The sequence below is a fragment of the Furipterus horrens genome, unplaced genomic scaffold (assembly GCF_987537825.1).
Source record: "Furipterus horrens unplaced genomic scaffold, mFurHor1.1.pri manual_scaffold_2, whole genome shotgun sequence".
Lineage (NCBI taxonomy): Eukaryota > Metazoa > Chordata > Mammalia > Chiroptera > Furipteridae > Furipterus > Furipterus horrens.
The window spans coordinates 217,457,672-217,485,539 of record NW_028327172.1 but is presented as its reverse complement, the minus strand read 5'-3'; the positions used below and the strand labels follow the sequence as shown (position 1 = coordinate 217,485,539).

The window sequence follows — 27,868 nt, the reverse complement described above, 5'->3', positions numbered from 1 at the left end:
TATGAAACAGCTGTATGTTTTTGTACTAATGTGAAATTTTCCCTCAAAATGCTCCTTTTCCATCATAGTGAGAAGCTGTCCCAGGAATGGTGACAGCGATAGTGATTTAACACTTCCCGAGTCTTTTCTCTTTGTGGATTTGAACCAAATGTTGCTACCGAGTCTGCCTTGAAAGTGCAGGACCCCTCCTTGGGAGGCCAGTGAGGAGGGCTCACCCGGGCTGTCTCCTGATGGCCCTAGGTTCTTGCCAACACTTTGGGAAAAGACTTTGTATTTTTTTTTTCATTTGACTTTTCTTTACCAGTTTCTGGCTTTTATTCTCAATATATTTTTGCTAAACTTGTTCCATAATTGCCGCCGACTGACCCGTGTATTTACTGATGCGACCCCGAGTCCTCCCAGCGGAAGGTGCAGACCCAGAGGGGGTGTGGCCTGCACACGTTTGCTTGGCGACCACCTGTGAGGGCAGCATCTCTGGGCCGCACTGGCTCTGTGGGCCCGGGGGGCCCGCGTCACCACAGCCTTCCCGGGGCCTGAGGAGACCCCCGAGGCCAGAACGGGCCCCCTGAGCTCATGTCCACGTCCTCACCTTTGGTGGGTCTGTTGGTGGAAGAGCTGTGCTGGTCAGATGGGCTCGGCCACGGTGCCACATGCCCTGCAGAGCCCTAGAGACTCCCAGGAGGAGAAACTTCTGGAAAGTACTAAGTCGTCTGTGGAAGATGACATTCTTTTTTCCTGGAGTCTCTCTAGACCCTGGGAAGTTTGGAGCCCCCTAAAAGGAGGAAAGTGTCCTCTTGGGCACCCACATGCGCTTAAGAGGGCCCCCAATGTCCTCATGTGCAGTGGGGGGGGGGGGGGCAGCCCAGACACTTTTCCGACTTTTTTCTTCTTCTTAAAACCGTACCTAAGGAGAACACGCCTGTGCTGTAGAAACGTTTACACGGCTGTTCTTGAAAACTGCTACTGAGGTTACCTGTCATTTCTCCGGGACTGCTGGGCCTTGAACTGCAGGACGGCCTTGGCCCTGGGGTTCTTTCTCCCCCTTTCCATGGTTTTATGACATGAGCTGGGGTGGGCCGTCTGCCAGGCTGTGACCCGGTGAGGCACCCTGGGGCCTGGGGGGTCCACACCTCCCGAGCGCTGACTGGGAGGAGTCTGACTGGCCGCCCCCTCAGCCCTTCTTTCATGACGTGACAGAGCCACACGTAGAACCAAAAAGAAAATCCAGAGCTTTGTCACTCACTGCTTCTGCACGTGGGGCCTAGTCTGTCTGGAAAGCACTTGCCTGGTAGAACAGCTGTCTTAGGAAATACTGGATTGAGGGGTGGACACACGCTCCTAATGCCCTCAGCTTGGAAGGCTGTTTCAGCAACACGCCCAGAGGCCTGGCTGCAAGCGGCCATGCACCTGCGTGTTGGACATGTGGCCACCTGGTGGCCCCTGGGGCCGCAGGCTCGCAGCTGCCATGCGTGTGGTCACGCTCTTCAGACCCGAGGGCCCGGCTGCAGGCCCTGGTCCACAGAGGTCCTTTCCTGCCAGCTGAGGGATGTCTGTGTTGGTCAAAACACCAGAACTGGTTTTGCAGTGCACTTGCGGGGGATCAACTTATTTTTGTATTTGACGGTAGTAAAAGCTTCATTTTCGGATCACTTTGATATTTCTAAATTTTTAAATGACCTTTCTGTAGGAAAAGTAGAAGTTATTTTCAATATGGTTGCCCTCTTTCCAAATACCATTCAACTAATGAGCAAATAACACTAACTGAAAACCTTTAAGAAACCAGTTACAAGTCTGAGTCCCACCAAGCTTGCGGCGCAGCTGAGCTTGGGAGGCCGCCCATGGGGACCTGCGCTGCTTCCGCGGGAACGTAAGGGATTCGCTCTTTCTGAACCTCAGCTTCGGCCCTTGGTCGTTAATGTGAAGCAGAAACAAAAGGAAACCTGCCCAGAGCCTCAGGGCTCCTGGGCGTCAGGAACCGTGCCACCTGTGTGGCCACACCCGCCCTGCCGGCGCGGGCCAGGGAGGGGGCGTGGGAGCCGGCAGGGCGCCTGCGCACGGGGCGAGGTCTGTCTGTGCTGCGAGGACTCGCCCTCCTTCCCAGGCCCCACACACACTCAGGTCTGTGCTCTGATGCGCTTGAAGTATTTATCGTGAGTGTAACCGCGTGTCCCGCTGCCTGCCGCTACCTTCTCTTCAGGAGTGAGACAAGCCTGTCTTAATGCACATTAATGCCCACGACTGTGTTGCCAAACGCGCTCCCACGAGTGGTGTCTGATGAATGTGAGTCAGTACTGTGCCCGCCGTCCCCTGCGAGATGTGAAACGCCCTGTTGGAAATTAAACGAACTTCAACGTGCTGCTGTGTCTCAACTCTGTCCAGGGGGAGGCCAAGCCCCTCGGGAAGGCTGGGCGCCGCCACCAGTTCTCACTTCTAGCGGGGAGGCACCGAAACGTAGATTCGGGAACTGCCAATATTGGGGGGAAAGTAGCATTTAAAGTGTTAAGTTGTGTTTGGAAAATTGTATACTTTTGTATTAAAATAATTTTAAAGGCTTTTTTCTTCAACTTTTGTACGGGAGTGTCTTTTCCGGTTTTGGGCTTTTTCCCAGTGATGGGGAGCTGTCATTCCGAGACACAGGAGACCCTGTGCTCAGAGAAGGGCTCCCGTCTTCAGACCGCCGCATGGCGTGTGGCAGCAGGGGGTGGCGCCCGTGGCCTTCGGGAGGCAGAGCAAACACTGAGAATAGTGCAAGTTCTTCTGATTTTGGAAAAGTTGTTTAATTTTAAAAAATACGTTGGTTCCAAATCCCTATGAAAGATGAGGTGGTGAGGAAGGGAGGCGCTGCTTCCGATGCCCCCCTGCCCCCCAAGATAAGCTGGTCTGAGATACAGCTCTGGGGCACCCCCCACGGGAGCAGCACCCCTGAGTGTACAAAAGGCAAATAGAAAATCCGCGCCGGTTAGGGGGGCGCTGGGCTGCAGGCCCCACACTGCTCTCCGCCCACCAGGCCCACCTTTGGTCCCCTCAGCCTCGTGGGTGGGGAGAGCCCCACCCTCATGGCCTGTAGAATTTAAGAAAAATAAAAAAGGTAAAAGTCTTAACAGGCAGAGCTGTCACTAAAATTAGGAAGTTGTAACTTTTTTGGTTAACTTTAACATTCAAAAATGTAATATTGGATCCAAAAGTGTCTTAGATCACACAAAAAGTAACCCATATTAAAATTTAAAGAGTAAGTCCACAACACCCCGGAAAAATTGAATCTACAGCCTAAGCGGGCAGGGGCGCGGCAGTGTGCGGGGGGCCCCCTCAGTGGCACTGCTGCACTGTCGCCCCTGCAGCCCACGCCAGCCCCTAGGACGCGTTGGCCATAGGCTTGTACTTCTTGAAGCGCGTCCACTGGCCCGTGGCGTAGTTCATCTCGAACACAGTGTCCACCAGCATGGTGGTGCTGCCCTGGCCGTCCGACTTGGGCAGGTCCTCCGTGTGCTCGCTGAGCTTGATCTGGATCACGTCGCCCTGCTCCTGGCACGGGTTCTCTGTGGACGGTGCGGGCTGCTGGGCGGTGCTGCGGCCACAAGCCTGTCCCCCAGCCCTGCGGGGCCCAGGCTCCCCCACCCCCGCATCGGGCCGGCCACACAGACCCACCTCGGGAGCCGGCCATGAAGCGCAGGATGAGGGCCTTCTCGGGCCGCGTGACTTTGTTGGCCGTCATGAACATCTCCTGCACGGCACACATCTGCTCCCTCTGCACGTGTGGTGAGGGTGTGAGTGCCCAGGCCCCACCCACACCCTCCTGCACCCCCCACCTGAAGGCCCGGGCCAGGCGTTGCTGGGAGCCCCACTGCAGGTGGAGGGGGTGAGGCCGCAGCAGCCCCAGGCACACCTACCGTGAGGGACAGGTTCTTCTTGGGCTGCTGCTGGGCAGGGGACTGGGTCTGCGGGGCCACCATGGCCACCGGAGGTGCCTGGGCCGCAGGGGCGACAGCTGGGGGCGTGGTGGGCGCCAGGGGGGAGGCGGGCGCTGCGGGCGTGGGCGCGGGCTTGGCTGGGCTCAGGCCGCTGTTGTACATGGGCGCCCTCTGTTTGAACTGAGCCGGCAGGGCGGGGCTCGGGGTGCTGGGCTCCTCGGGGGGCCGGCTGGCCTGGAGGCTGGCTTCCCGGGAAGGCGGGGCTGCAAGCACAGTGGGGCTTGCCAAGAAGATTGGCAGGACTGAGGCTCCCCCTCCCACAAGGCTCTGGGCCTGGCCCCATGATGCCCACGTCCTGGGTCCCGCCCGAGCCCACACCACCAGCTTTTGCAACCGTTGGCCCCTAGGTCTCAGACCTCCAAGCTCTTAGACCCTCGGAGGCCTTGCCGCCTGCAGCTGGGGGTGGGCACAGGCCCCAGAAAACCCTCCCCTGGAGCCATGGTCTTAGGCCTTTCAAATGGGCAGACAAGATGCCCAAGATCTGGTCAGCTCCTGGCTTGGTGGTCGGGGTCCCCCACCTTGGGGTCAAAATCCTGGCAAGAAAAGCTGAGCTCGACCCAGAGAACACCTCAGAGCAGAACCTGCTACCCCAGCCCGTCTGCTTCCGACACCTCCTCTCCAGGTTCAAGGCTGGGAAGGGCTCGTGGGCCACGCTGCCCTCCCGGCGGGGAGCCAGTGCTGTGGAGCCGGACACAGGCAGCTGGCCATTGCTCCCATGGAGGGCGCAGGGGAGACCTGGGCTTCTTGGTTTCAACTGCACCAGCCAGGAGGGTCTCCCACCCTCAGCCAGCACCAGCTGGGCTGGAGGACAGTGTGGGACCGACCTGACGGCTGAGGGAGCACGCGTGGGTGGCGGCCACAGCCAGGCCACCGCCCACTCACCTGGTGGGGCCTCCGAGCTGGGGACATAGGAGGAGGCTGGGACCACGCTGGGTGTGGCAGGCAGGTAGCTCGTGGAGGGCAGCGCAGGCTCACTGTTCAGAGCCCCGAGTTTCTGGAAGGTGGAGCACGGGAGGCCTGGGTCTCAGTGCCGCCCCGGCTGGGGACGGGCAGGCTGTGCCGACAGCTGGCCACAAGCCTCCGCCCGCCAGAGCCCGGGCCCGGAGCAGGCACCGCCCTCCATTCCCCTCCCCACTGCCGGCCACGCCACCTCTCAAGTACACGTAGGCACACACACGGCACACTCACGTACATTCTTTAACAACGCATTCTAGTGGCTGAGAATCGAGGCAAGAGGAAGGCGCCGAAGCTGTACCTGTGTGGACACCAGGCCGGCTGCGTAGTCGGGGGTGGCGTTCTCGATGACCGCGTCCTCCTTGGCTGGCTTCTCCACCACTTCCGGGTCTGCCAACAGAGCCCCGCTCAGCTCAGCGCCCCTGGCAGCCTCTGTCGAGCAGGCTCAGCGGGCCCACCGGCCTGCCCTTCCAATGTGTCCCCAGGCAAAGGAAGGGCTGCCTCAGCGTGCTCTCCCTGGGACTGAGGCGGTGCCCGCATGGGGGAGAGGAGGGCAGGGAGGAGCCCGGCCCCCACCACCCCCGCCCAGCGTGGGAGCCCCGGTGCGCACCTAGAGTCTTTCTCCTCCTCTTGGCTTCCTGGCCGGCGCCCACCACCTTCAGCTCAGAGATGTCCAGCAGCTGCCAGGACAGAGAAAGGCCACCCTTAACGACAACACAAGGAGCGCCCAGGCCCACCGTGCCGAGGCCACAGACAGCGAAGGGGATGTGCCCACCTTCACACCCCTTTCCTTCCGCAGAGGCGTCCTCGAGGGTGGGACGGGGGTCCGGTTCCCAGCGGGGCTGAAGACGCTGGGCGTGGTGGGGCTCCGGAAGGGCGCCTGCTTCGGGATGCCTTTGAGGGGGGCTGTGGACAGGGCGGCGCCCATCAGTCGCAGCGGCCAGAAGAGGCGCCCGCGCTTCCCCATCAGGCGCAGAGGCCGCCCTGAGCGCTCGCTGCCTCTCGCTGGCTCCTGGCACTGCACGCGTCTGCTGGGCACTGAGCCGCATGAGCCCTGACCTGCAGACTTGCTGGGTCTCCGCAGGCCGCTGGAGGTGACATCCCTGGGTCCCCTGCACCCCCATCCTTAGGGAGCGAGGGCCGGCCCACCCAGAAGAGCAAGGCCTTGGCAAGCAATGACATCACAGCCAACCTAGGACATTTTTGCCAAAAACCCTGAACAAAGACACCGCGCCTGCAGCCACACATCCTACCACTCCGTGTCTGCCCTCGGCCTCCTTGCCTTCCCTGCCCCTCCTGAGGACCTGCTGCAGGGTGGTGTCATTGCCCCCAGGCCGGGCCACGTCTGTCAAAGGGCAGGTGCTGGACACCCCAGGGACAGTGCCTTCTGAACAGGGCCTGGCCTCGGTACTCAGCACACGGCCACCCTCAGTCCTGCTCTATGACCCAGGCCCGACGTGCACACAGCCCCTCAGCACAGCCGGCAGGACCAGGGCACCGTGGGGACACGGGGCCAAGGATGGACCTCCTGCCCCTCCTGGCCCCAGGGGCGCCTCAGAGGGGCACAGACCTTCAGTACTTCCAAGGCCACTAGGGCAATAGCCTGTGGCAAGTCAGTGGGTACCCAGACAGCAGGTGACCCGAGCAGGGCACCCCCAGAGCGCCACCGAGGCCACCCTTTGGCCCCAGCGCCTCACTTGTCTTCCCAGCTGTTTGATGGGCCCTGGGCAGTGAGCTGGGTGTTGTGGGTTGGGAGGGAAGCCGCAGGGCACCCCGTTTTCTCGTCCGCTTGGGTCACGCATGTGGGGCTCTGTGCTCCTGACTCTGAGGGAGGGGCAGGTCTAGGGCAGGAGGTGGGGCCGCGGGCTCCTGGGCCCCTCCCTCCCTACCCAGCAGCCTGGAAGCTGACGGAGGAGCCACCCCCTCTGCAGCAGCACCCCCAGGGCTCAGGCCCGCGGCCCCCGCCAGCAGGGAAAGATCCCGTCTCTGAGTCCGGTCCCGCCTGTCGCACGGCGGGCAGGCGGCCTGGCCTGCGAGCCAGCGGAGGGGCCCCGCAGCGTGCGGGGCTTGGGGCTGGGACAGACCGCCCGGGGCCACGCCGGTGAGGGGTGCGCAGTCTCACTTGTGGTGTCCATCTTGCGGAGCAGCCCCCGGCCCTTGGCGTGGAAGGGCACCCCCGCGCTCCTCTTCAGCTGCTGGGCAGTCTCGGTGGCTGTGAGGAGAAGGGGGCGCACGTCAGCACCCCACAAGGACAGCTCACGTCCCGCTGCCCGTGCACGAGTGAGGCCTCACCAGCCGGGAGCACGAGGTGTGTGTCCCTGCTCCTCTGCGTGAGCCCTGCCCACTCCCTGGGGAGCTGCGGTCAGCTGCCGCCACGTCCTCCCGCACAAAGTGGGGCCGTGGGCCATGCTGCCCGGAATGCCGGGCCCCGAGCAGCCCCGGCGCCTCCCCACACACGTGCACAAGTCTGAGGAAGGACAGAGGGCACTCCCGGGGGTGGTTCACGGGGGCAGAGTCCTGAGCCCAGCCGACCATGCGCAGGGGCCTGCGGCGGGGCCGCCCCGTGCCGCTCCGTGGAGCCACAGCTGCACGGGCCAGGACATGGCTGGGGGGCGTTCAGGTGCCTCGGGAACAGGGCAAGTACACCATTCACACCCACGCCGCGGCGGTTCAGGATGAAGCAGGCACTGAAGTCCGGTGGGAGGAACCCTTCCCCGGCCTTTCCCCGCAGGTGCCTCCCACGCACCTCATAAGCTACTACTTGAGAAAACGTTAAATAAAGTGACCAAACGCCTTTCAAGGCGACCTGAGAGCGGGACTAAGGCCAGGCCCCAGGGCAGGGCGCCCACGGCACTCAGTACAAACTTTGTTTTTGTAACAGAAGTTACGGACACTTTAACCTGAAAATATTACAGTTTGTAAAACAGATTTTTGATCACAGTTCAGCATAGCAATAGAATTTCTAAAAAAGAACCCAGAAATGTTTCGTAGGGCTCCAATTGTCTCGAAAAGACAGCTTAGGGCCCAGAAGATCTAGACGCAGCTTCAGACCAAACACCAGTGGCGGAGACCGGAGCGTGGAGGGGGCGCCCACTCACACTTCTGCAGCAGCTCCGCCCGCAGCGTGGCGCTCTTGGGCTTCCTCTTCAACTGGAAGTGCTTCACCGGGGGCGTGAGCGGACCGGCCAGCGTGGTCAGCGCGCTCTTGTTCAAGTACCGGCACTCCAGCGGCAGCATGGCGGACGCCTCGCACTCGGTCGCTGTCCGGTCAAGAACCAGCACAGGTTAGGGGGCGCGTTTGCCTCTCAGAGCCAACAGCATCCTGTCCACAGTCAGGGAGCCGGGACTAAGAGCTGGCAGTTGGGGTGCAGCCACTGGGGCCCCATCGGGGCCAGGCCACCGGCTGCCCTTCAAGGGTTGCAAACAAGGAGAGGAATTCGGGGAGGAACAGAGCACCCCACCTTTCTATGTTCTCTCAGACATTTGCCAATGTTTTCTAAACAGCTTTTGGTTCACATTCTGAACGGATGTTTCCAACACGCTCCTGAGCACATGCGTGCCAGGCCTGCAGCGGGTGGGAAACACTCCCAGGTGACGGCCTACAAGTCAGATTCCCTTTAGAAGCCATGATTTCTCTAGGAAGCCACCCTGCCCCCCCGCAAATCAAACACGCACACATACCCTTTTCTCTAAGTTCTCCCAGAATGTCTTGAACGTTGGGATTCTGCTCCTCGAGATCAAGGTTGAGCGAGCCCGTGTCTGGAAAGGACTTGAGGATGTCGGCGACCATGAGCACCCAGGGGTCCGAGTCCAGGGTGGCCAGCTGGATGACCTCTGTGAGGGCGCCTCTCATCTGCCCGGAGAGGAGACAGTGTCCTGAGCTGGGCCACCCTGCCCGTCCTGGAAGCCTGTCACCCCGCCTCTCGGCTCCACTGCGCCCACCCGCGACCACAGGAGCCTATGGGCCTCCTTCCTCTGTGCCTCCCACCCCTGGGCCATCTGGCCCCCACCAGGCTGCAACGCCCACTCAGGTCCAGCTGCCCGCCCCCCACGGCTGCACCCTGTCTCCCCATGTGCCGCCACAACAGGGCCCAGGGCAGTGACAGGCGGGGGTGGCCCCGGTGTGCACTTTCCTCCCTGCTGCATAAGAAAGGGACCCTGGAGGAGGCCCGCCCGCCAGAGGACCAGGGAGGGCCAGGGTGACGTGGGGCCGCTGCTGCTTCCCCTCAGAGCCAGGAGGCTGCGTCCTGCCCCCAGTGCCATTCTGCCCACCAGCAGCCCCAGCTCCCAGGGATCCTTCTCGGCCACGCTTCCGGGACAGGTGCACAGTCAGCCAAGCAGTCCTGCCCCCAAGCGTACACCTGAGAACCGGAGACGAGTCCACACTGAGAACAAAGCCACACGCCCACAACACCTTGTCACGAAGGGTCACAACAGCATCACCCCTGATGGACAAAAGGCGAAAACCGCCCCAATGTCCGCCCTCAGTACGGCGGAGCCCCCTCCTGTCGTAAGACAGGAAGGAAGCGCTCACCCACCGGATGGCCCTGGAAGCACAAAGCTGAGTGAAAGGGGCTGGTCACCCAAGGGCCCCCTGTGCAGCCCACGTGCAGGACAGGTCCGGAGAGGCCAGCCCGCAGCCGCGGGACCGGGCGGAGTGGGCGCCGCTGGCTGGCACAGGCCTGGGCTGGTGGAAATGTCCTGACGTTGACCAGGACGACAGACTAACAACCGACTCAACCGCACGGACCACACGGGTGAGCTATATGGTGTGTGAATTATATTTCAACAGAGCTGTTAAAACTCATTCATGATTAAAACAACACTTCAGGTCTCAGTATAGAGAGAGACGCCCGTGTCCACCATCCATGAGATTCAATACTGAGATGATTTCGCCCCAGAATGAACCGTGAATTCAGCTCAGTCTTCATCAAAAGCCCCCTGGAGTGTGGGCCTGCGTGTAGCCAGAGAGGAGGGGGCACAGGCCCCTCGCGCGAACCGCGGGGACTGAGGCCTCAGTGGCAGCCACAGGACCTGGCGGGCGCCTAACGCAGCGAGCAGCCGGCAGCGGGAGCGGGGCATCTGCGTCCCCGGAGCCGGGCTGCTCAGACGCTCTTGGGGACAGTGGTGACACCAGACCCCGCTCCACTCGGTCACTCACTGCGCGCAGGCGCCCCCGGGAGAGGCGCCCAGTGGGCCCCGACTCGGCAGCGCCCGCGCCCCCACTCGCCCCCAGCACGCCCGGACCCCGAGAAGCCGCGTCTGTTCGCAGCCGCAGCGCCGCGCGCCTGTACCGCGCACAACGGGAAAGGGCTGCTCTCCGGCCTTTACTTTAACAAGATGAAAAGTTCCCGCGGAGCAACGCGTAAAACGAGTCAGAAACAAGCGGTCAGCACCGACGGTTCACAAACGAGAACCCCAAGCGGCGAATACCCAGGGGAAGACGCGGCGCCCGGCGGCTGCACTCCGGCCCCGTGTCCGCACCCACGCGGTGCGGGTGCCAAGGAAGCCGCGGGGCCTTCCGAACAGACGCCGCCGTTCAGCCCCGAGGTCGCCCCCGAAACTCACGCGACGCCGGTTCCAGCTCCGCGGAAAACGGGGCGGGCGCGCTGGAAACCGAGCGGACGCCCCGGCCGCTCCCGACGGCCCCGCCGGCTGCCTCGGTAAAGCGCTTTGGGAAACAGCCGGCGGAAAGCCGGGCCCCCACGTCCCGCCTCCCCCGGCGGCCCCTCCCGCGCGACGCGGCGCCGGCAACGGAGGACGGAGCGCTGCGCACACGACAGGCGCGCGGGGCGCAGGGGGCGGGGAGGCGGCGGGCGGGCCCCACCCGCCGCGGCCCGCGACGCTGGGAGGGCGGCGGTGCGCTCGGCCCGGAGCCGCCGCAGAGCGCCGTTGGGGGACGCACGCCCGCCCCGCCGCCCGCAGCGCCCACCTCGGCGCCCCACGCGAACCCCGCGTCCATCCTCGCCGCCGGGCGCCCCGACCCTCCCGCAGGACGGGCCGTGCGGGCGGGGGGCTCCGAGGCCGGGCTCGGCCCCGGGAGGTCGGCTCCGCGCCACGCCCCGCCGCCGCCCGCCTCACCTCGTCCACCGTGCGGCGCGGGAGGTGCAGCGTCCCGAGCAGCAGCTTGAGCTTCACGGCCGACGAGAGGCCGTGGAAGCAGAGGCGGATGTTGTCGATGACCGCGGGCGTGAGCAGGGACGCGATGCTGGGCGGCGCCCACAGCTCGTCCGTGGCCCCCAGCTTGTTGTGCAGCCACAGGCCCGTGTCGCTCTCCCGCATGGACGCCATCTTGAGGGGGAAAAGCCGGGCCGCGCCGCCGAGCCGGCATCTTATGGAGACACCTACGCGCCCGCGGCGAGGACCCCCAACATGGCGGCGCCCGCCTGGGCGTCTACGAGGACGTTGCGGCGGGGCGGGGCCTCGGCGCGGCGCCGTAACGTAACATGGCGGCGCCCACGGCCGGCGCCCGCAGGAGAGAGGCGTGGCGCCCTGGGGCGCGTGATCCCGTGCGGAGATCCCGTGCGGGCCCGGCGGGGGCTCTGGCTTCCCCGCGCCGCCGGGGCGGAGGGTCCCCAAGGTCCGAAAGACCCCTAGAGGCACCTCCGTCCACGAGCCGGGTGGGGTCCAGCTTTCATTCCTCCCGTGGGCGCGGCGCTGTGCCGGGTCCGTGCGAGCCCAAACCTGAGGTCGTTTGGGCCAGTCTGCGGGCCCGCCCGGAAGCAGAACCTCGGGGGACTGAGCAGGGCCCCAGGCGGGGCGGGTGCAGGCGGTGAGCGGAGAAGGGCCCGGCAGAGGCCGGCGGGGATGGGAGGGCAGGGCTATGATGGAGGAGATCCTGCTGCCGGGGAGGGACTCGGGCGGGTCCGGACAGCTGTCTCCAGCCAGGGCCAGTGGCTGTGCCTGCAGCTGCCCCCCGTCCTCGGGGTCGGGGACGTGTCCCCGACACCTGCCAGGTGTGGGCATCAGTGGTCAGGTCCCCTTTGACGGGAAGTCGCCACGCCTGGCACGTGATCGAGGGAGGCACACAGTCAGGTTGCAGCCAAGAGCTGAGAGCGCCTGTACCCGCAGGGCCCTCTCGCCCCGGCCAGCCCTCCTGGCCACCTGCCGCCTGTGTCCAGCGCTGAGCCGGGAAGGGGCCTCTGGGGCACCGGGACAGCCAGCTGGAGGCCGCCGACTGTGAGGACTGGGTCTTGGTGGTCCTACAGGGCTGGGCCACCTCTCTGAGAAGGGGTCGCTGCAGCCGAGGTGGGAAGAAGCCGCAGGTCGTGAGCCACCTGCACCGGGGGCAGCTCAGAGGCTTGGGAGGCCCCCACTCCTTCCCTCCATCACTTTCACTTTCACCACAGCCTGGGCCTCCCCTCCAGAAAGCCACAGGTGCCCAAACAAACCCCCCCTCCGCCCACCACACCCAAAGGCTGGGCCCTGAGCTGGGGGCACCACCACCCCGTCCCATTGTCCCGTTGCCCCGGGCACGGCGGTGGGGTGGGCTCAGCTGTTCAGATCTCAGCTCAGGGCCCATCCTCCTTGGTGGGGCTGAGGCCCAACTTGGTTTTATTTACAGTTGTCCCTCTATATCACGGTTCACTTATTGCGGCCTCACTGTATCGCGGGATTTTTAAAAATATAATTATCGTAGTTTTTTCGCTATACCACGGGATTTAGCGGTACTGTATACGTATGTTGTTAAAGTTACGTAGGTTTAAGAGTGTAGAATACATTTAAGAACATAAGCAGTGTTTATAAAAGTGTGGAAAAGGTTAATAAGGGAGTGGGAAAGGTTAATAAGGTGCTGGGAATGGTTTATAAGCATGTGGGAAGGGTTTATAAAGCCTTAAAATATATATAAATACTAAAATAAACGTAAGGTTCCTACTTCACGGATTTTCACCTATCACAGGGGGGTCTAAACCATAATACCCGCGATAAGTGAGGGAAGACTGTATTTGAGTCTGTGTTTCTTCTTCCACCATCAGTCCCAAGGCTCACTTCTGTCCCAGACACCTCACCTCCCACTCGCACGAGTGTCCCTGACAAACGCCACATGCTCTCGTGCACACATTTGTGTCCTCGGTGCACAGAGGTGAGGCTGTGCCAGGCCTGTGCCCCACGCTGTTCGCACCCACCCTCAGGGGTGAGACTCCCACGCTGCCGCCAGGGGCCCCTGCACAGACTGTCTGGGATGAGGACCCTCTCATGAGTCCCTGGGGACAATGGGGAGGGGCCTGGGAGGCACGTGCCCAGAACAGGGTGTTGGCCAGAGGGCACCCAGGCTGCCCAGGGGGGCTGCACGCCCCCAGCTGTGTGCTGGAGCCACTGTTAAATTTTCAAGCCTGCTATTAAACAGTCGTTATTAAAAATTAAACGTGTTCATTTTGCAACTTTTCAAAAGGTGTCTTACTTTCTGTCACTATGACCCTCGCTGTGAGCTTTTTTTATGTCAGTTGTAACTGAACGGTGGAAATGCCTTTTGGTGGGTCCCCACGAACCATGCGTAATAACATCGGTGGAAAAACGATCCCCGACCACGGGCCCTGTCTGCGTGGAGTGGACACGTGTCCCCAGGTCTGCACGGGTTTCCCTGGGTCCTCAGCTTTCCTCCCGCATCTGAACCATGTGCAGTGAGGCACCCGCGTGTCCACGTTGTCCCAGTGTGAGTGCAGGCATGGGTGGCCTGCCGTGCAGTGGATGGAGGTGTGTCCTGCCGGGGTGGGACCCACTCTGCGCCCTGATATGTGGGGACAGACTGGCCACCAGGACCCTGAACTGGAACCAGCAGGTTGGAAAGTAATGATCTTACTTGTTTTTGTTATCTTTCTTAAATGTATACACAGTTCATTTTGATTTTTAATATTTAATATTAGAAGTGCTGGTCTTTATTTAGAAGTTTGTAATTTTTTTGTGACCACAGGCATGCTATACAAGCTTGATTCTTGTTTATGTCGATCAGCCCAGCGTGAGACTGGTATTGAATGGGTTTTGCTCAAAGTCATTTTCTAAGACTGTCATGATGTTAGGGGAGGACTAACTGGGGAGCTACCGCTGCCTGATTTGCCCCAGCGCCACTTTGATTGGCATCGTGGCACCAGCCGCTGGAAGGCAGCGCTGGTGGGAGTATTTACACTGTGGGTATTGGCAGAAGGGCTTGACTGATTGTCTTAGTGACAGCGCAGACTTAAAGTGATAGAGAAAATGCTAACAAAGAAGACGAAGCTTAAACGTGTTGCGTCTGTCGTCTGTGCACAGCGGACAGCACATGCGCACACAGCGTGGACACTGGACGGCACATGTGCACACGGCATGGACACAGCGGACGGCACACGCACACGGCATGAACACAGCGGATGGCACGTGCACATGGCATGGACACAGCAGACAGCACATGCACACACGGCATGAACACAGTGGACGGCGCACACACGCATGGGAAGGAGGGGGGGGGGGAGCTGATCGTTCGCACTTTAGGGCCAGGAAGCTAGGCAATTTCACCTTGCTGTGGCAGTTTCAGGGTGGGGAAGCCCAGACTATAAAACCAGGTTCCTTTGTCTACTTGGGGCGCACATTCTCCTGGCTGTGAGGGTGCGCCCGGCTCTGCAGACTCGTGAATAAAGGCCTCGCTTTACTGCTCAGGTCCTGTGTCCCAGTTTTTATTGTGAGCGTTTCTCACACTGCATTGCAGCTTCTGTGCCCTTGGTGGGCTTTGTAGAGACCAGTGGATGCCAAGTGAGTCCCCAGTTCTCAGGGGGACTGGTCTCCCAGCACTCAGGGGCCGGGAGCAGACCTGAGACTGGCGCGCATCGGATGTCCACGAAGGCCACACGCGGCTCTTGACTCAACAACCCTCTGCGTTCACATTGGAGGAAAGGGCATACAGAGAGGCCTAGCGACCCCTCCGAGGTCACACAGTAGGGAAACCTCTAGGTTGGGGGAGGCGTCGGAAGGAGAGTGGCAAAGACGTGTCTGGGCATCTGGGCACAGAGAGGTGGAGAGAAGGCCGGGCGCAGTGCGGGCCGGAGAGGGTCTCCACCTGCCCCAGGGAGCGGGAGCAGAGGTGCGTCTTTCCATTCACTGTGCCCCAGCCATTCGCGTGCAACGAGCCCCTACCTCGGGATCGGCCCCGGATACACCCCAGCCCTTGAACGGCCAAGCTCCCCAAGCTCCGGCCGCAGATTTCCCAAGTCCTCAGCCTTGCTCTCTTCCGCGATGGTTCTTAAGGCTCCGCCCGGACGTCTCCTCCTCCAGGCAGCCCTTTTACTTCATCCAGTGGGCCAGACGGTGCTCCGGACGCGGGACGCAGCTGCGGCCAGGGTTGGGCACAGGCGATCCTGGAGCCACTCGGGTCCCTGTGAACTCGCGGTTCGCGCAGTCTCTGAGTTGCCATGACGACGTCAGACGGGGCACCCGGGCGGGTCGGGCAAGAGCGCAGGCGCGGTGCGGAGGGGACGCGGCAAGTCTTCCCGAGTCGCCGGCGCTGCTTCTGCGGGGCCTCTGAACCGCGGTAGGGGCGGGGTAGGGGCTGCGGGGCGCGGCGGGGTGTTCGAAGGATGCGGGTTCGCGGTCCCTGTTCACCGGATGAGGTGGAGGTGGTGGGTCGCGGGGTGGGGGGCGGGTCGCAGAGGCGGTGGAGGGCGGGCGCACCGACTCTCCCGCGCTCGCTGCAGGGCGGCCGGCTCCCTCCGCTTGGCCATGGCCCCTCCGTCGCCGTGCAGACCCCCGAGGCCGTGGCTGCTGCTGCTGCTGCTGCTGAGCGTGGTGCTGCTGGGAGCCCCGGCCCGCGCCGAGCCCGCGGCCGGGAGCGCTGTCCCCGCGCAGAGTAGGTGCCGCGCGTGGTCCCCGCCCCGACCCCACCCGGGCGTGCGGGAGGCCGCGCCTCTCCTTTGTTCCTGGCGGTCCCCGCGCGCCTCCCACGGCCCGGCTCCCTGGCCGCCCCTTCGGTGGGGCTTGGGGGGCGGGGTTGGGGCGCCCCCGCGCTGACCCACGTCCCCGCAGGCCGCCCGTGCGTGGACTGTCACGCGTTCGAGTTCATGCAGCGCGCCCTGCAGGACCTTCGGAAGACGGCCTACAGCCTGGACACGCGGGTGAGGGGGCCCCACCGCGACCGCGGCCGCGTCCCCCGCCTCCTCGCCCCGCGCGGCGCAGCGCCCTCTTCTGCGTTCCGGGCGCAGGACTCACCTGGGAGCACCCTCCGCAAATGCCCCGCACGCTGGTTGCGACCCCAGTACAGGAGGGTGCAGGCTGTCCACCCCACCCCAAGGCCTCACGGGGCGCTTTTCCCCGGGTCCCCCCTCCCACAGCCAGACCCCGAGGAAGAATACCAGTCCCAGTCCAGCCTTCCGCACGTGGGCAGAGAGGAGCTGAGGCAGGGGAAGGGGTGGTCAACCTGGGGGGGAGTGCTGGGCATGGTAGGTGGCTTTAGTCTGGGAGGGACGGCTGTGTGCACAGGCTGCCTTAGGGGTACCAGGGAGCAACCCCCAAGTGTGGAATGAAATGAACAGTGAGCCCCAAAGCCTTCACTGTGCTTCAGACAGTCTTTTGTTTTTTGAGAGAAAGAAACATGGATTTGTTGTTCCACTTATTCAGACATCATTGTTTAATTCCAGTATGTCCCTTGACCGGGTATCAAACCCACAACCTTGGCACATCGGGACTGGGCTCTAACCCATGGAGCCACCCAGCTAGGGTCTAGCTGAAGTCTTTATGACAGAGATACACTCCTGGCACAGGAGTGTTCCCAGAAGTAGAAAGAAGGGGTGGCCCCAGCCTGGTCCCCTTTCTGGCCTGTTCCGGAGGGCCCAGGTGGAGACCTGGAGCCCCCCAGGCTCTGGGGGGCCTGAGTCTAGAGCTGGGCTCCTGAGAAGAGCAGCCCTGACCCAGCCTTGATGATGGGGCGCACTAGGGATGGGGAAGCCCTGAGAGGGGCTGAAACGGTTGGAGAAGCAGGAAGAAGTGATCCCGGAGGGATGTGGGTGTGCAGGGCCCCCAGGCAGACCCTCCAGGGGAGGGTTGGAACCAGAGTTGGGGGGCTGAGGCTGGATGGGCCACAGAGGGTCCCTGCAGTAAGTGGGGTGGAGACAGGGTCAGGAGGGGTCTGCCAGCGGGTGTCGGGTGCGGGGGAGGCAGCCAGGAGGCGGCACACCCTGGGAGCAGCGGGCAGGGCTGGCTGTGGGCGCCCTGACGGTCCCCGTTGCTTTGCAGACCGAGGCCCTGCTGCTGCAGGCGGAGCGCCGCGCCCTGTGTGCCTGCTGGCCTGCCGGGCGCTGAGGACCCTCGCTGGCTCTGTCCCTCGTCAATAAACACCCAGCGCAGCACACCTGTGTGTCTCCCTGATCTGGCCACCAGGGCCACCTGCGTCGTTCCCACAAGTCCCTGGTGGGGCCCCTCTCCAGGCCTTGATTCCTCAGCTGCTCCCTGTGGGTTAAGGCCCTCTTGGCATCTGTGCCACCACTGAGCAGGGATATGCGCGTCCGGCCACGCATGTGGGCCGGGACCCACAGCCACTGTGCTGCAGCAAGTCCGCCTTCCAGGCACCTGCTGCCTTGCCTGCCCACCTGTGTTTCCAAGACGGGGACGGAGAGGCTGGCATGGTCCCTGGAGCAGCTGCCCCTGTGCTGAGCCCCTCTGCACTGCAGTGGGGGTGGCTGTCCCCAGAGACTCCCTGGAGGCCCAGCCAGTGGCCAAGGTGCCCCAGCTGCCAGGAGAGGAAGGGACCCTCCCGGAAGGAAGGGCGCAGACCTCCGCACAGCCTGCACGCCTCCTGCTGGGTCTCTTCTGCGGCCCCAGCCCAGCCTCTGCGTGGTCTGTTGCTCCTCGGGTCCCCTCCAGGCCCAGCGGGACCTGCCCTGCCCGCCCTGTCCCCACACCCCCGCTGGCCTCCCAGCCTGGATGGTCCTGTTGTCAGTACTTCTGTGCCTGGAAACGGGGGCAGCCAAGTGTCGCCACCACAGGGAAGAAAGCTGAGTGCTACCTTAGCCCTGGCAGGAGGCCGAGCTAGGCGGCCATGACCTGGGAGCCCCATCGCAGGCCAGACCCTGGAGAGGTGCCGAGGCCACGGCAGGTCCAGCCTGGCCCTCTGCACGAGCACAGGGGCGGCAGGGACCAGATACCCTGTTCTGGGGCCCCAAAAAGGAGGGAGGGGGCCGCTGGGGCAGGTGCCTCCTGGAGGGCACTGTCTGCTCAGGGCGGATTGGCTGACCTCAGTCACGGGGCCATTCCCAGATGCTGGGGAGGCCCATGCAGCCAGTGTTCCGGGCTTGGTTGCCAGGTTGAGCAAAGACCAGCACAAGCCTTGCTGATGGAAACAAAGTGCTTTCAGGGCTGGCGCTTCCTAGTATAAACACCTCCGTGCCATTCGGGATGAAGTTACGCTAAGAATTTTTCCGTTTTTACCCAAATTTGAATTTAGCTGGACACTTTACATTTTCTGGGCAGCCATGAGCCCTGGCACAAATTGGGGTTTCTGTTGATAGAAAAGATGGGGACTGCTGAGCGTTCTTGTCGCGGAAGGCCATCGGGAGCTGCCCTTCGGAAGGAAGGAGGGGCCGGAGTCAGGTGGGGAGGGGCCCGGAGGCTACTGTGTGTGGTCTGTCCAGCAAGTGGTGCCACAGCTGCAGGGTGCTGGTAGAGAGTGGTCCCTGGGTGGCAGGGACAGAGTTGGCCACGCGGGGCGACAGTGAGGATCAGGGTGCGGCGGCAGCCTGAGAAGCCGTTGTATTTGAAAGGGGAGCTAGCCAGCCTGCTGGCTGGTGGGTGGGTTTGAGAGGAAGGACGGGGGAGGAGAGGAGGATTTTGGGACAGGCAGGTCGTGCTGAGCAGAGAACTGGAGAGAGGGCTGGGCGGTGCTGGCCAGGATCCCTGTGGCCTGAAGGGACAGAGGGCAGATGAATGCAGAGGGAGGCGGGTGAGGAAGCCCAGAGGAGATGGGGCAGCCGGGAGGCCATGGGAGGAGGGAGGGGTCAGCATGTCACGTGCTGCTGTGGTCAAGCAAGGCCCCAAGCTGGACCCTGCATTTGGCAGCTGTGTGGCTGTCGCCAAGCTTGCCAAGAACAGGGTCGGGTGGGCAGGCCCGAAGGGGCTTCTGCTGGGGGAGCAGAAGCAGAGTCAGCACCAGCAGCTCTGGCAAGGAGTTGGGCCTGGCGTGTGGCCAAGGCCGAGGGCCCCCGGGCTCCGTCCTGTATGTAGATTCTCGCCGTGGCTAAGCCTTACGGGTGCCTGTTGTCCCCACACTCTGCCTTTATCTCAGCCCAGCATCTTCCAGCTGCCAAGTCACCCCCCACAATGCCCCCTGTCCCCTGCTGGGCCCTCGTCCCCTGCCCCCAACCAGCTGGGCCTTCCCAGCCCACTGCCCGCCCTTCACTCTTCTGCTTTGGAGCCACTGTGTCCCAGGTCCCGTGTCATTTCCCTGTCGCATGTATTTGATCGAGTAGCTTCCCAGAAGCCACTATGGTCAGTGAGGAACCCTTCTGGGCTGGGTCTGGCAGTGTGTTTGGCTGGCACAAGCTGTTGGCAGCCATTGCTGCTTGAGTGCCACGCTGCTGCCCCTGGCCACGGAGTCCCAGTCGGCCCCCAGGACCCGCCTCACTTAAGCTCCTAAGCCACCTTACTTTTCTTTCTCCCTTGGGGCTGCTGGGGTGCTTGTCTCCGTCCTGGGCGAGTGCTTCAGTCCGCTGGCCGCCAGCTGCCCGCAGCAGGCGCTGTCAGGGGCTGCCTTCCCATCCTCCAGGAGCCCTCACACTGGCCAGCGTGTGGCCTGCAGCTTGGGGACACAGCCCTCACCACCATCCTCCTTGCGCCGCTGTGGGGCACCTGTCCCTGCACACTGGGCCTTCCCACCTGCTCCTATCTTCCTTCCTGCCGCTTGGCAAGCGTGTCGGACGCAGTGGGGAGGGCACCAGGTGGGATTCAGAGGGAAGTGTAGGGAAAACAAACCAGCCCTGACCTGCCTTGGTTTCTTCGTCTGTAAAATGGGCTCCTGGCGAGGGCTGAGGGCGCAGCCTCCCTGGGGTGGGGGCACCCCCATGTCTCTGAGGCTCAGGGCAGAGGCCTCGGTCCACCCAGCTGTCCCTGCGCAGCTCACCCCTTCCCAGTGCGTCACAGCCCCAGCCCTGAAGTCTCCAAAACCTTCCAGGGGGCTGTCCCTGGAGGCCAGCCCTGTCCCTTCCAGGCTGAGTCTGGCTCCTCCCCCCCCAACACGCCCATCTCATTCTGGCATTCTCTGCGACCCCTGGGCCAAGGGACTGGAGCACTGGGCTAGCCAGGGCATCCTGGCCCCTAGGGGTTTCGGGGACTTGCGGGGATGAAGGAGAGGTCAAGCCACCTGGAGACAGGCCCTCTGCAGATGCAGAATGGAGGGGGTGCCAAGGTCCCCAGAATGGGAGCCCAGGCCCTCTCTGTCCTCCCCTTCCCTGGTCCCATCACCCAGCATGACGGAGTGCTCCCCAAGGTCCTAATCGGGCTCTCAGAGCCCCTAGTCAAAGCCCAGCCTCTACTCCCTCTGAACCCTGACTGGGCAGGCCTCCCAGGGCTCCTCCCCGATTCCTGGTTTCCTTGCTTGGACGCCTTGCATGCTTGTTGGTTTGGCTGGGACATGTCCTGCCACCCACCTGGCCAAGCTCAGGGCGCTGGGGGTGGGTGACACCAGGCCTGGTCCCTGACTGAGCTCAGGCAGCATGTGGATGACCCTGAATGGATCCCCAGTTTCTGTGAATCCATGTCTCATCTGCAAGGTCACAGCCAAGCCTGGGACAAGTCCTGGATTCTCAAAAACATGGTGTCGGGGTGACTTTCCAGCCTGCCGGTGCCCTCTCCCCGCGGCAGCCCTGGCCCCTCAGCCTGGGTCCTCCCGCTCCCTACTCTGCCCAGGTTCCTGAGCTCCACGTTGGCCCAAGGGTAGTCAGTCCCTTCCTGGCCCCAGGGTGGATGGCAGCGGCCTTGCTGGACCCCAACGCGGGTTGAGAGTCCTCAGGTCTCAACCCCCGGGCCTCACCCCCACCAGGGCGGGTACGGGGACCTCACTCCGGGGTGCCCTGTGGGGTCACCTCTGGGGGATGCTGGGTGGTGAGGAGAGGGGGCTGCATTGCGGCAGGGGGCTGGGTTCATAAAGTGCGGGGCTTTCTGGGCTACCTCTTTCCCCACCTCCACCCTCCCCCCTGCCCGTAGCGTCAGCGAGTCCAGCTCTCCGGGACCGGGAGGACTCCGTCACAGCTGCCCCCCACCCCCCAGCCCCGCCGCTGCACCTGCACCGAGATCGTAGGGCGCATGCGCGGGGCGCGGAAGGCGGGGGCCCGGCCGGGAGGGGTCCTGCGGGCCCTCGCACCTCCCTCCCCGCTGTCCGCAACGGGTATCTCTGAATGAGCGAGGGGGTGCAGCGCTGCGCTGGGCAACGAGGACATCGGACCCCGCTCCGGCCGTGTCTCCTCGCCTCCAGCCCGTGCGGCCCCGGGCGCACGTTCCCAGGGGCGCTGGGCCGGGGAAGCCGGGGTGCCCACTCCTAGGACCCTGCGGGGCGGCGCGTTCAGACAATGGGGCGGGAGATGGAGGTGCTTTCGTGACTGCTCCCGGCGCCTGAAGAGGAAGGAGAAGACGCGGTGCTGCGGGACCCGGAGGCCCAGTCCCGGGTCCCGGCGCTTCCAGGCCCTCGCAGAGCGGCGGCGGCGGCGGCGGCGCTGGGGTGCGGAGCCCCGGCGTCAAGCGCCCGGCCCGGAGCCCCACGGAGCGCCCCCTCCGGGCCGGCCACCCCCGCCCGGGCGCATTCCCGCTGACGGCCCGCGCCCGGCCGCGCCGCAGCGCCCAAGTGTGCCATCGGGCGGGCGCGGAGGCGGCGTCTGCTCCCACCCCCGAGATCACATGGTGACCCTCGGCAGCCAATGCAGTGGACGCTAGGACCCTGCGGGACCCCGGGCGCCGCGATTGCACCGGCGCCGCTGCATTATAAATACTTCTCCAAAATGCGGCGCAGCTCCCAGCGCGCGCCCCGGCCGCCCGCCGCCTCCGCCCCGCGCCCCTGAGCCGCCGCCGCCGCCGCCGCCGCCGCCGCCGCCGCCGCGGGTCCGAGGGCGCCGCGCCCTTGCCCTGGGCCCGGGCTGTGCCCGCCCGCAGCCCGGCCCGCGTCCCCGCGCTGCGCCTCCCGGCCGGGTGCATGCATTGTGAGCCTCCCGACATGGTCTGCGAGACGAAGATCGTGGCCGCCGAGGACCATGAGGCGCTGCCGGGGGCCAAGAAGGACGCCCTGCTCGCCGCCGCCGGCGCCATGTGGCCCCCGCTGCCCGCCGCGCCCCCACCCGAGCCCCAGCCCCTGGGCGGTGCGGGGAACGCGGGTCTGCCGGAGGGGCGCGGCGTGAACATCCGCGAGTTCCGCGCGGCCGAGCAGGAGGCGGCGCGCCGCATCTTCTACGACGGCATCATGGAGCGCATCCCCAACACGGCCTTCCGCGGCCTGCGGCAGCACCCGCGCACGCAGCTGCTCTACGCCCTGCTGGCCGGTCAGTGCGCGGGGCCTGCCGCAGTCCGCGCCCGCCGGGCCCCCGGGGGACACTCGCGCCGCGCCCCGCTCGCTCACCTCGGGCCGGCCACCCGGCACGGGAGGGAAGCGGATACGCACCCGCGCGACCCCGCTTTCTGCGGCGGCCGGCGAGGTGGCCTCCCGCGGCGGGGCTGGCTGGGCTCCCGGCCAACGCGCGCCGGGTGGGGGCGTGGGAACGAGAGCGGACTGGGCAGGGGCTGCGGGCGGGGGCGAGCGGGGCTCTCCGCCCGCGTCCCGGCCTCTCCGTCCCCTCCGCGGTCATCCGGGTGGGGGCGGGTGACGGCAGGTAGCTCCGAGGCTCCTCGCCTGTCGCGTGTAACCACACATAACGCGCGGGGCGGGGGGGCCGCCTCGGCCGCTCCGGGTGCTAATTTATGAGGGGAAGCTCCAGGCGCCGGGGAGGGGGTGCGCCTGGGGCGCAGGCGAGGGGCGGGGGCCGGGGCCCTCCGAGTGGGCAGCCCCACGCGGGCCTTGAGGCCTTTTCCCGCCGCGCTTCTCCCCATTTCACGGATGAGGAGCCTGAGGCTTGGGGTGCGACTCCCCCAAGGTCATCAGCAGAGGCTTCTTTCACTGCGGGCACCTCCGCCTCCGGGCCGCTTAGGCGGGGCTGGAACCACCTCGGGCCTTCCCGCCTGTCCTCACCGCCCAGGACCTCGGGGTGGGGGGGTGGGGGGGGTGCCCTGGGAAGGTGGTCCTGGGCCTTTGCGCTGGGACGTGCCCCCTGCAGGAGCCTGGCCCCGCAGCTCCTCCGCTTCCCACCAGGCCAGAGTGGGCCGGAGCATGAGCCCAGGGGCCCCAGGGGTGGTGAGCGAGGGCCGTGCCCCCGCCAGCCCTTGAGGGCATCCTGACCTGAGGACCGCTGTCCTCAGGACACTGGGTCGTCCTGGGATGTGAGTTTGTAAGGGTGGCGCGTCCTCATGGTGCAGATTGTGATTGATGATAGGAAAACGGGGACAGGGAACACCATCCTGGCGTTCATTGGCGTGGCCTCTCCTCCACGTATGCCCTTCATGGGCTCACCACGGGCCCCTGCAGTGTGTGGCTGCTTGTTGCCCATGTCCCGGGAGGCTGTGCTTGGCACCTGTTCCCTCCCATGTCCTGACTGTCTCCTTACCGTGCTCCGCTCCCCCATCCTCCCCCTGCTCCCCTCCCCCATCCTCCCCCTGCTCCCCTCCCCCATCCTCCCCCGGCTCCCCTCCCCCATCCTCCCCCGGCTCCCCTCCCCCATCCTCCCCCGGCTCCCCTCTCCCCACAGTGCTCTGTTTCACCCTCACCCGCTCGCTGCTGCTGACGGGCCTGGTGGCGGCGGGGCTGCTGGCACTGCGCTATTACTACAGCCGGAAGGTGGTCCTCGCCTACTTGGACTGTGCCCTGCACACAGACATGGCCGACATCGAGCAGCACTACATGAAACCCCCCGGTGAGTCCCCAGCATCTCCGGCCTCCTCCTCTTCCTCTCACTGCCCCCTTGGCAGAGCCACCCTCGCCTCAGGCCAGGCGGGTGGGCCCCATGGCTGGACTTCTGGGTGGCCGAGGGCTCCGGCCAAGAGCTGGGGGGCAGAGCTGTGTCCTTTTTGCCGAACCAGGGCCCTTGGGCGCCCACGTGGGCTCCTGGCCCTGGGCCTCTGCCGTTGCCCCTCTCCCTGGCGCTGGCTGAGCAGGGTGTCTCACATGTCTCATTGGTCCCCGTCTGGTCCAAGGTGCCATTGGCGCCGTGCCGGCCTGCCGTGCCCAGGTCCCGGTGTGGGGCCGTGTGGTGAACGGGGGTGGGGGTCTGGGGTCTTCAGCTTGGTCTCTACTTCTGGTCTCTGGGCCGCTTAGTGAACCAGAGGGTGTTGAGGAAGGGGACTGACCTGGTCTGGAGGGGCCTGCAGCCCCCTGGGGGCTGCTGGCTGTCCCCCAGGTTGGCCCAGGGCAGGCTGGGTCCTGGGACGCAGGGCCCCTGGTCTCCAACCAACATTCCTGGAGCGGAGGACAGGTTCTTCATTGTGCTCCTTTGGGGCACGAGGGTCTCCTAGGTGCTGGAGGTTCCCCGCGCTGAGGAGACAGGTCAGGAGAGGTCCAAAGAGTTGGTTGGGGTCTAGTAAGAGCCTGGTGAGTGTCAGGAAAGGACAGTGGGAGACAAGACAGGTGAGGTGTCCCAGAGCAAGGGTGACCTTCCCTGGCACTTCCAGCTCCTGTGGCGGCCAGTCCCACCCCCAGCCCCCTTGTTGCTGTCTGGCCAACCTTGGTGTCCCTTGTCCCTCTCCCAAACCCGGACAAAGCATCTCATCAGCCTCACGGAGCCCTCTCTGCAGCCTGGCTCTGCCCCTGACAGGAGGGGCCCCAGCAACTGAAGGGGGCTTGGCCGGCGGCCGGGTGTGGCAGAAGGACCCTGTGCTTGGGCCCGCGTTCTCTGGGCTACAGTCTCCCTGAGTGTGACATGGGAGGGGGCCCAGCGTGGCCTTCCTGAGACGTCTGGTGGGTCTGCAGGAAGACCCCACGGGGACAGAGAGGCTGGACAGTAGCTGCTGGGGCCGTGCTGGGTGTTGGGGAGACAGGCCCGGGAAGGGCAAGGCCCTTTGGGTGGTGGCAGGCAGAGGCAGTGTCCCCTTAGCGCTCTGCCCAGCTGCTCCCAAGCCCGGCCACGCCAGGCCTCTGAGTGTGGCAGGGAGGAGAGAGGAGACCTTGCAGACTGAGCTGTGGGCTGACAAGACAGTGGGGGCCCCTGGGGCCGGTGTAGGAGTGAGGAGTGTCCTCTGGGCAGGGCTCAGGGAGCAGCATTGGGCCACTTGGGTGGGAGGGCCCGTGATGGGGCTGGAGTGTCCACGAGCAGGTGTGGGCAGGCTGGCCTCCTCAGGGTGGGCACCACCAGCCTGGCCAGCCTCTGCTCCCCGCAGCCTCCGGGCCTGTTGTCACCAGCAGTGCCCAATCGTTCCCAGTGGCTCGTGCCCCGTAGCCCTCTGCCCTCTGGTCTTCATCCCCTCTCCTTTCCTTGTGAGGCCTCCCCCGCCCTCCCTGCTCTGCATGGGGCTGTGATGGGTCTGGGCCGTGGGTGGGGACAGCTGGCCTGGTCCCCGGGCTGGCTGCCCAGCAGAGACCAGGGTCAGTGGGGCACAGTGCCCAGGGCCATCCCGGGCTCCTCACTCAGGTTTCTCAAGTGTCCACAGACCTCCCCAGACAGTGCCAAGGCCGCAGGTCGCCCGGCCCAGCAGCCCCTGAGCCAGGAGAGCTGAGGCCATGGGGTCGGCAGGGCCACGGGCCCCTGAAGTCCCTTGAGGCCCCCAGGGTTGTGGCCCTGTGAGGTGGCCCTGTCGCCGTGGCTGTCTTTCCAGGCCCCTGTCAGCACCCATTGTACGGGGCCCACCTGACACTCTTCTCTCTCCAGCTCCCTGGTGTGGACACCTGGGGACGTGGGGCGGGCTCCAGGTGGCTGGGAGCCAGGGCAGGTTGGCTGCACCGTGCTCTCTCTGTGACCGCCCGTGGCTGTCCAAGCATTTGGTCTCAGGGTCGTTGGGCAGAGGAGGGGCCCGCGGGGCTGACGCCTAGCCAGGGCTCGGCCCCGGAGGCACCAGCCTGCGCAGCTGTAGGCCCCGGCAGAGCCTGCAGCCCTGACTGCCTTGTGCCCTGCAGGCTCCTGCTTCTGGGTGGCTGTGCTGGATGGCAACGTGGTCGGCATCGTGGCGGCTCGGGCCCACGAGGCGGACAACACCGTGGAGCTGCTGCGCATGTCCGTGGACTCGCGCTTCCGTGGCAAGGGCATCGCCAAGGCGCTGGGCCGCAAGGTGCTGGAGTTCGCCCTGGTGCACAACTACTCGGCGGTGGTGCTGGGCACAACGGCCGTCAAGGTGGCTGCCCACAAGCTCTACGAGTCCCTGGGCTTCAGACACGTGGGCTCCAGTGACCACTACGTGCTGCCCGGCATGACCCTCTCGCTGGCCGAGCGCCTCTTCTTCCAGGTCCGCTACCACCGCTACCGCCTGCAACTGCGCGAGGAGTGAGTGCCGCCCGGCGCCTGCCCGCTGCCCGGCCGCCGCGTTCGCTGCCCCCACCTGCCCGCCGCCCGGGCCTGCTTTCGGACACTCGCCTTGGCGTTTCTGTTGGGTTTTCCCTTTTTCAACATCACGTGGTTCTCTGGCTGGTTCTGGGGGGCGCGGGGGCTGTTGCTCATCCGTGACACTTTGGGGGTGGGTCGTCCGCCGCCATGGCTCCCTGCCCTCCCCAGCCTGCGGGACCACGCCCTGAGGAGTGACGCACAGACCACCACCTGCCCACACGGCGGCCTGGCCTTACCCTCCAGGCACAGAGCCGCTGCAGGGAGGCCCCTGCCCAGCAGACTCCTGGCCACCAGCCGCCCTCCGGCTCAGCCATCGGTCCCCAGGAGGCATGGCCTGCTGGGCTGGCCAGCCACTGCCCACGGGCTCCTTTGCTCTGTGCATGCTGAGCACGTGGCCTGGCTGCGGCATGCTGCACGCCCACCGCTCCGCCTGGCCGCTGGGCCCAGACTGGGGGTGCCCCACCAGCCCCAAGCCAGCCCCGGGCGGCCCCTGCTCTCGGGAGGGCCAGTCTTACCAGCCCCTTGCTTCACCCAGTTCAGCTTTGCTTTGACACTCAATCACCTTCTTTCCTTTTGGTTCCCAGCCCTCCCCTGCCTGGGCTTTGTTGATGGGTGCCATCACCCAGGTGTGGTTCCCATAGCAACCCACTGCACAGCCTTGGTCAGAGCCCTTCCGGAGAGCAGGGTGGGGGGGCCTCTCCCCACCTTCTCCAGGACCCCCTGCCTGACAGCCTGTGGGCTCTGCCCTGTGAGTCCTACTAACTGAGGCCGCTGCCACCGCCACCGAGCCCACAGCTTCTCCCAGCCTGAAACTGACCTGTTTTTTAATAAGTTATTTAGACAGAATAGGACTCTGCATGTATTTAATTCTTGGGACAAAACGGTAGTTTACACCTTCACACACACACACACACACACGTGTGGTCTAGAATATGCACTATTTCTGGCCCAGTTTGCTGGGGGTGGGTGGCTGGGTGGGTGGAGGGTTTGTTTCAGGTTGGAATCTGGAGGGAGACCCTGATTTAGCAGCGTTTCCCCCGAAGAGCATTCCTGGTCTGTGGGGAGGCTGTGGGCAGCCCCGTCCAGCCCTGATGTGCCTCCGCCTTCCGGAGGGGCGGATGGCCTCACCGTCCACCGTGGCTGGGGGCCAGCAGCCTGCTCCTGAGAGCGGGGACTGGGGCTGTGGGGCGTGGGTGGCCCGAACAGGGGCGGGCAGGTGGTGGTTAGCAGTGGCCGCGAGTCATGGGGGAGTGGCAGGTTCAGTGGGCCACCGAACTGGGTCCCACACAGGGGACCACAGAGGGGACCTTCTCAAAAAGCGCTTTGGAAACTAGCGAGTGAGCGAAGCGCCCATTTGCCAGGCGCCTCCTGTGCCCTCAGCAGTGAGATACG

At 64.5% G+C, this 27,868-nt stretch overlaps 3 protein-coding genes across 4 annotated transcripts; 2 read left to right on the top strand and 1 right to left on the bottom strand.

Moving 5' to 3' along the window:
* Positions 1 to 3,304: 3,304 nt before the first annotated feature.
* On the bottom strand, positions 3,305 to 11,336 carry NELFA (negative elongation factor complex member A). The gene is made up of 11 exons (XM_090267167.1): positions 11,004 to 11,336; positions 8,604 to 8,775; positions 8,021 to 8,182; positions 7,045 to 7,134; positions 5,698 to 5,828; positions 5,533 to 5,602; positions 5,224 to 5,312; positions 4,851 to 4,962; positions 3,888 to 4,171; positions 3,646 to 3,745; positions 3,305 to 3,536 (listed from the first exon to the last, which is right to left on the bottom strand). Exons 1-11 carry the CDS (start codon positions 11,211 to 11,213, stop codon positions 3,352 to 3,354), a joined length of 1,605 nt encoding a protein of 534 aa, XP_090123293.1. The 5' UTR covers positions 11,214 to 11,336; the 3' UTR covers positions 3,305 to 3,351.
* A 4,026-nt stretch (positions 11,337 to 15,362) lies between these two features.
* On the top strand, positions 15,363 to 17,230 carry NICOL1 (NELL2 interacting cell ontogeny regulator 1). 2 transcript variants are annotated; one of them, XM_090268229.1, is made up of 4 exons: positions 15,363 to 15,420; positions 15,584 to 15,735; positions 15,912 to 16,000; positions 17,118 to 17,230. In XM_090268229.1, the coding sequence occupies exons 2-4, from the start codon at positions 15,609 to 15,611 to the stop codon at positions 17,181 to 17,183; spliced, it is 282 nt and encodes a 93-aa protein (XP_090124355.1). In that variant the 5' UTR covers positions 15,363 to 15,420; positions 15,584 to 15,608; the 3' UTR covers positions 17,184 to 17,230. The 2 variants fall into 2 exon arrangements, with proteins under 2 accessions (XP_090124355.1, XP_090124354.1); XM_090268228.1 differs by lacking the exon at positions 17,118 to 17,230 and adding an exon at positions 16,217 to 16,497.
* Positions 17,231 to 21,971: 4,741 nt separating this feature from the next.
* ASPNAT (aspartate N-acetyltransferase) lies at positions 21,972 to 26,485 on the top strand. The gene is made up of 3 exons (XM_090267166.1): positions 21,972 to 22,399; positions 23,696 to 23,860; positions 26,053 to 26,485. Exons 1-3 carry the CDS (start codon positions 22,057 to 22,059, stop codon positions 26,418 to 26,420), a joined length of 876 nt encoding a protein of 291 aa, XP_090123292.1. The 5' UTR covers positions 21,972 to 22,056; the 3' UTR covers positions 26,421 to 26,485.
* The last annotated feature ends 1,383 nt before the right edge of the window (positions 26,486 to 27,868 follow it).

What these genes read in the sequence shown, in the direction of transcription:
- NELFA (XM_090267167.1), bottom strand. Translation starts at nt 11,213, where the DNA reads ATGGCGTCCATGCGGGAGAGCGACACGGGCCTGTGGCTGCACAACAAG. An exon ending in GGAAGGAAAGGGGTGTGAAG is followed by an intron (nt 5,603 to 5,697) that starts GTGGGCACATCC and finishes CTGTCCTGGCAG; the next exon opens with CTGCTGGACATCTCTGAGCT. An exon ending in CCGGCCTGGTGTCCACACAG is followed by an intron (nt 4,963 to 5,223) that starts GTACAGCTTCGG and finishes TCCACCTTCCAG; the next exon opens with AAACTCGGGGCTCTGAACAG.
- ASPNAT (XM_090267166.1), top strand. Translation starts at nt 22,057, where the DNA reads ATGCATTGTGAGCCTCCCGACATGGTCTGCGAGACGAAGATCGTGGCC. An exon ending in GCTCTACGCCCTGCTGGCCG is followed by an intron (nt 22,400 to 23,695) that starts GTCAGTGCGCGG and finishes CTCTCCCCACAG; the next exon opens with TGCTCTGTTTCACCCTCACC. An exon ending in GCACTACATGAAACCCCCCG is followed by an intron (nt 23,861 to 26,052) that starts GTGAGTCCCCAG and finishes TGTGCCCTGCAG; the next exon opens with GCTCCTGCTTCTGGGTGGCT.
- NICOL1 (XM_090268228.1), top strand. Translation starts at nt 15,609, where the DNA reads ATGGCCCCTCCGTCGCCGTGCAGACCCCCGAGGCCGTGGCTGCTGCTG. An exon ending in GAGCGCTGTCCCCGCGCAGA is followed by an intron (nt 15,736 to 15,911) that starts GTAGGTGCCGCG and finishes ACGTCCCCGCAG; the next exon opens with GCCGCCCGTGCGTGGACTGT. An exon ending in CCTACAGCCTGGACACGCGG is followed by an intron (nt 16,001 to 16,216) that starts GTGAGGGGGCCC and finishes CCCCTCCCACAG; the next exon opens with CCAGACCCCGAGGAAGAATA.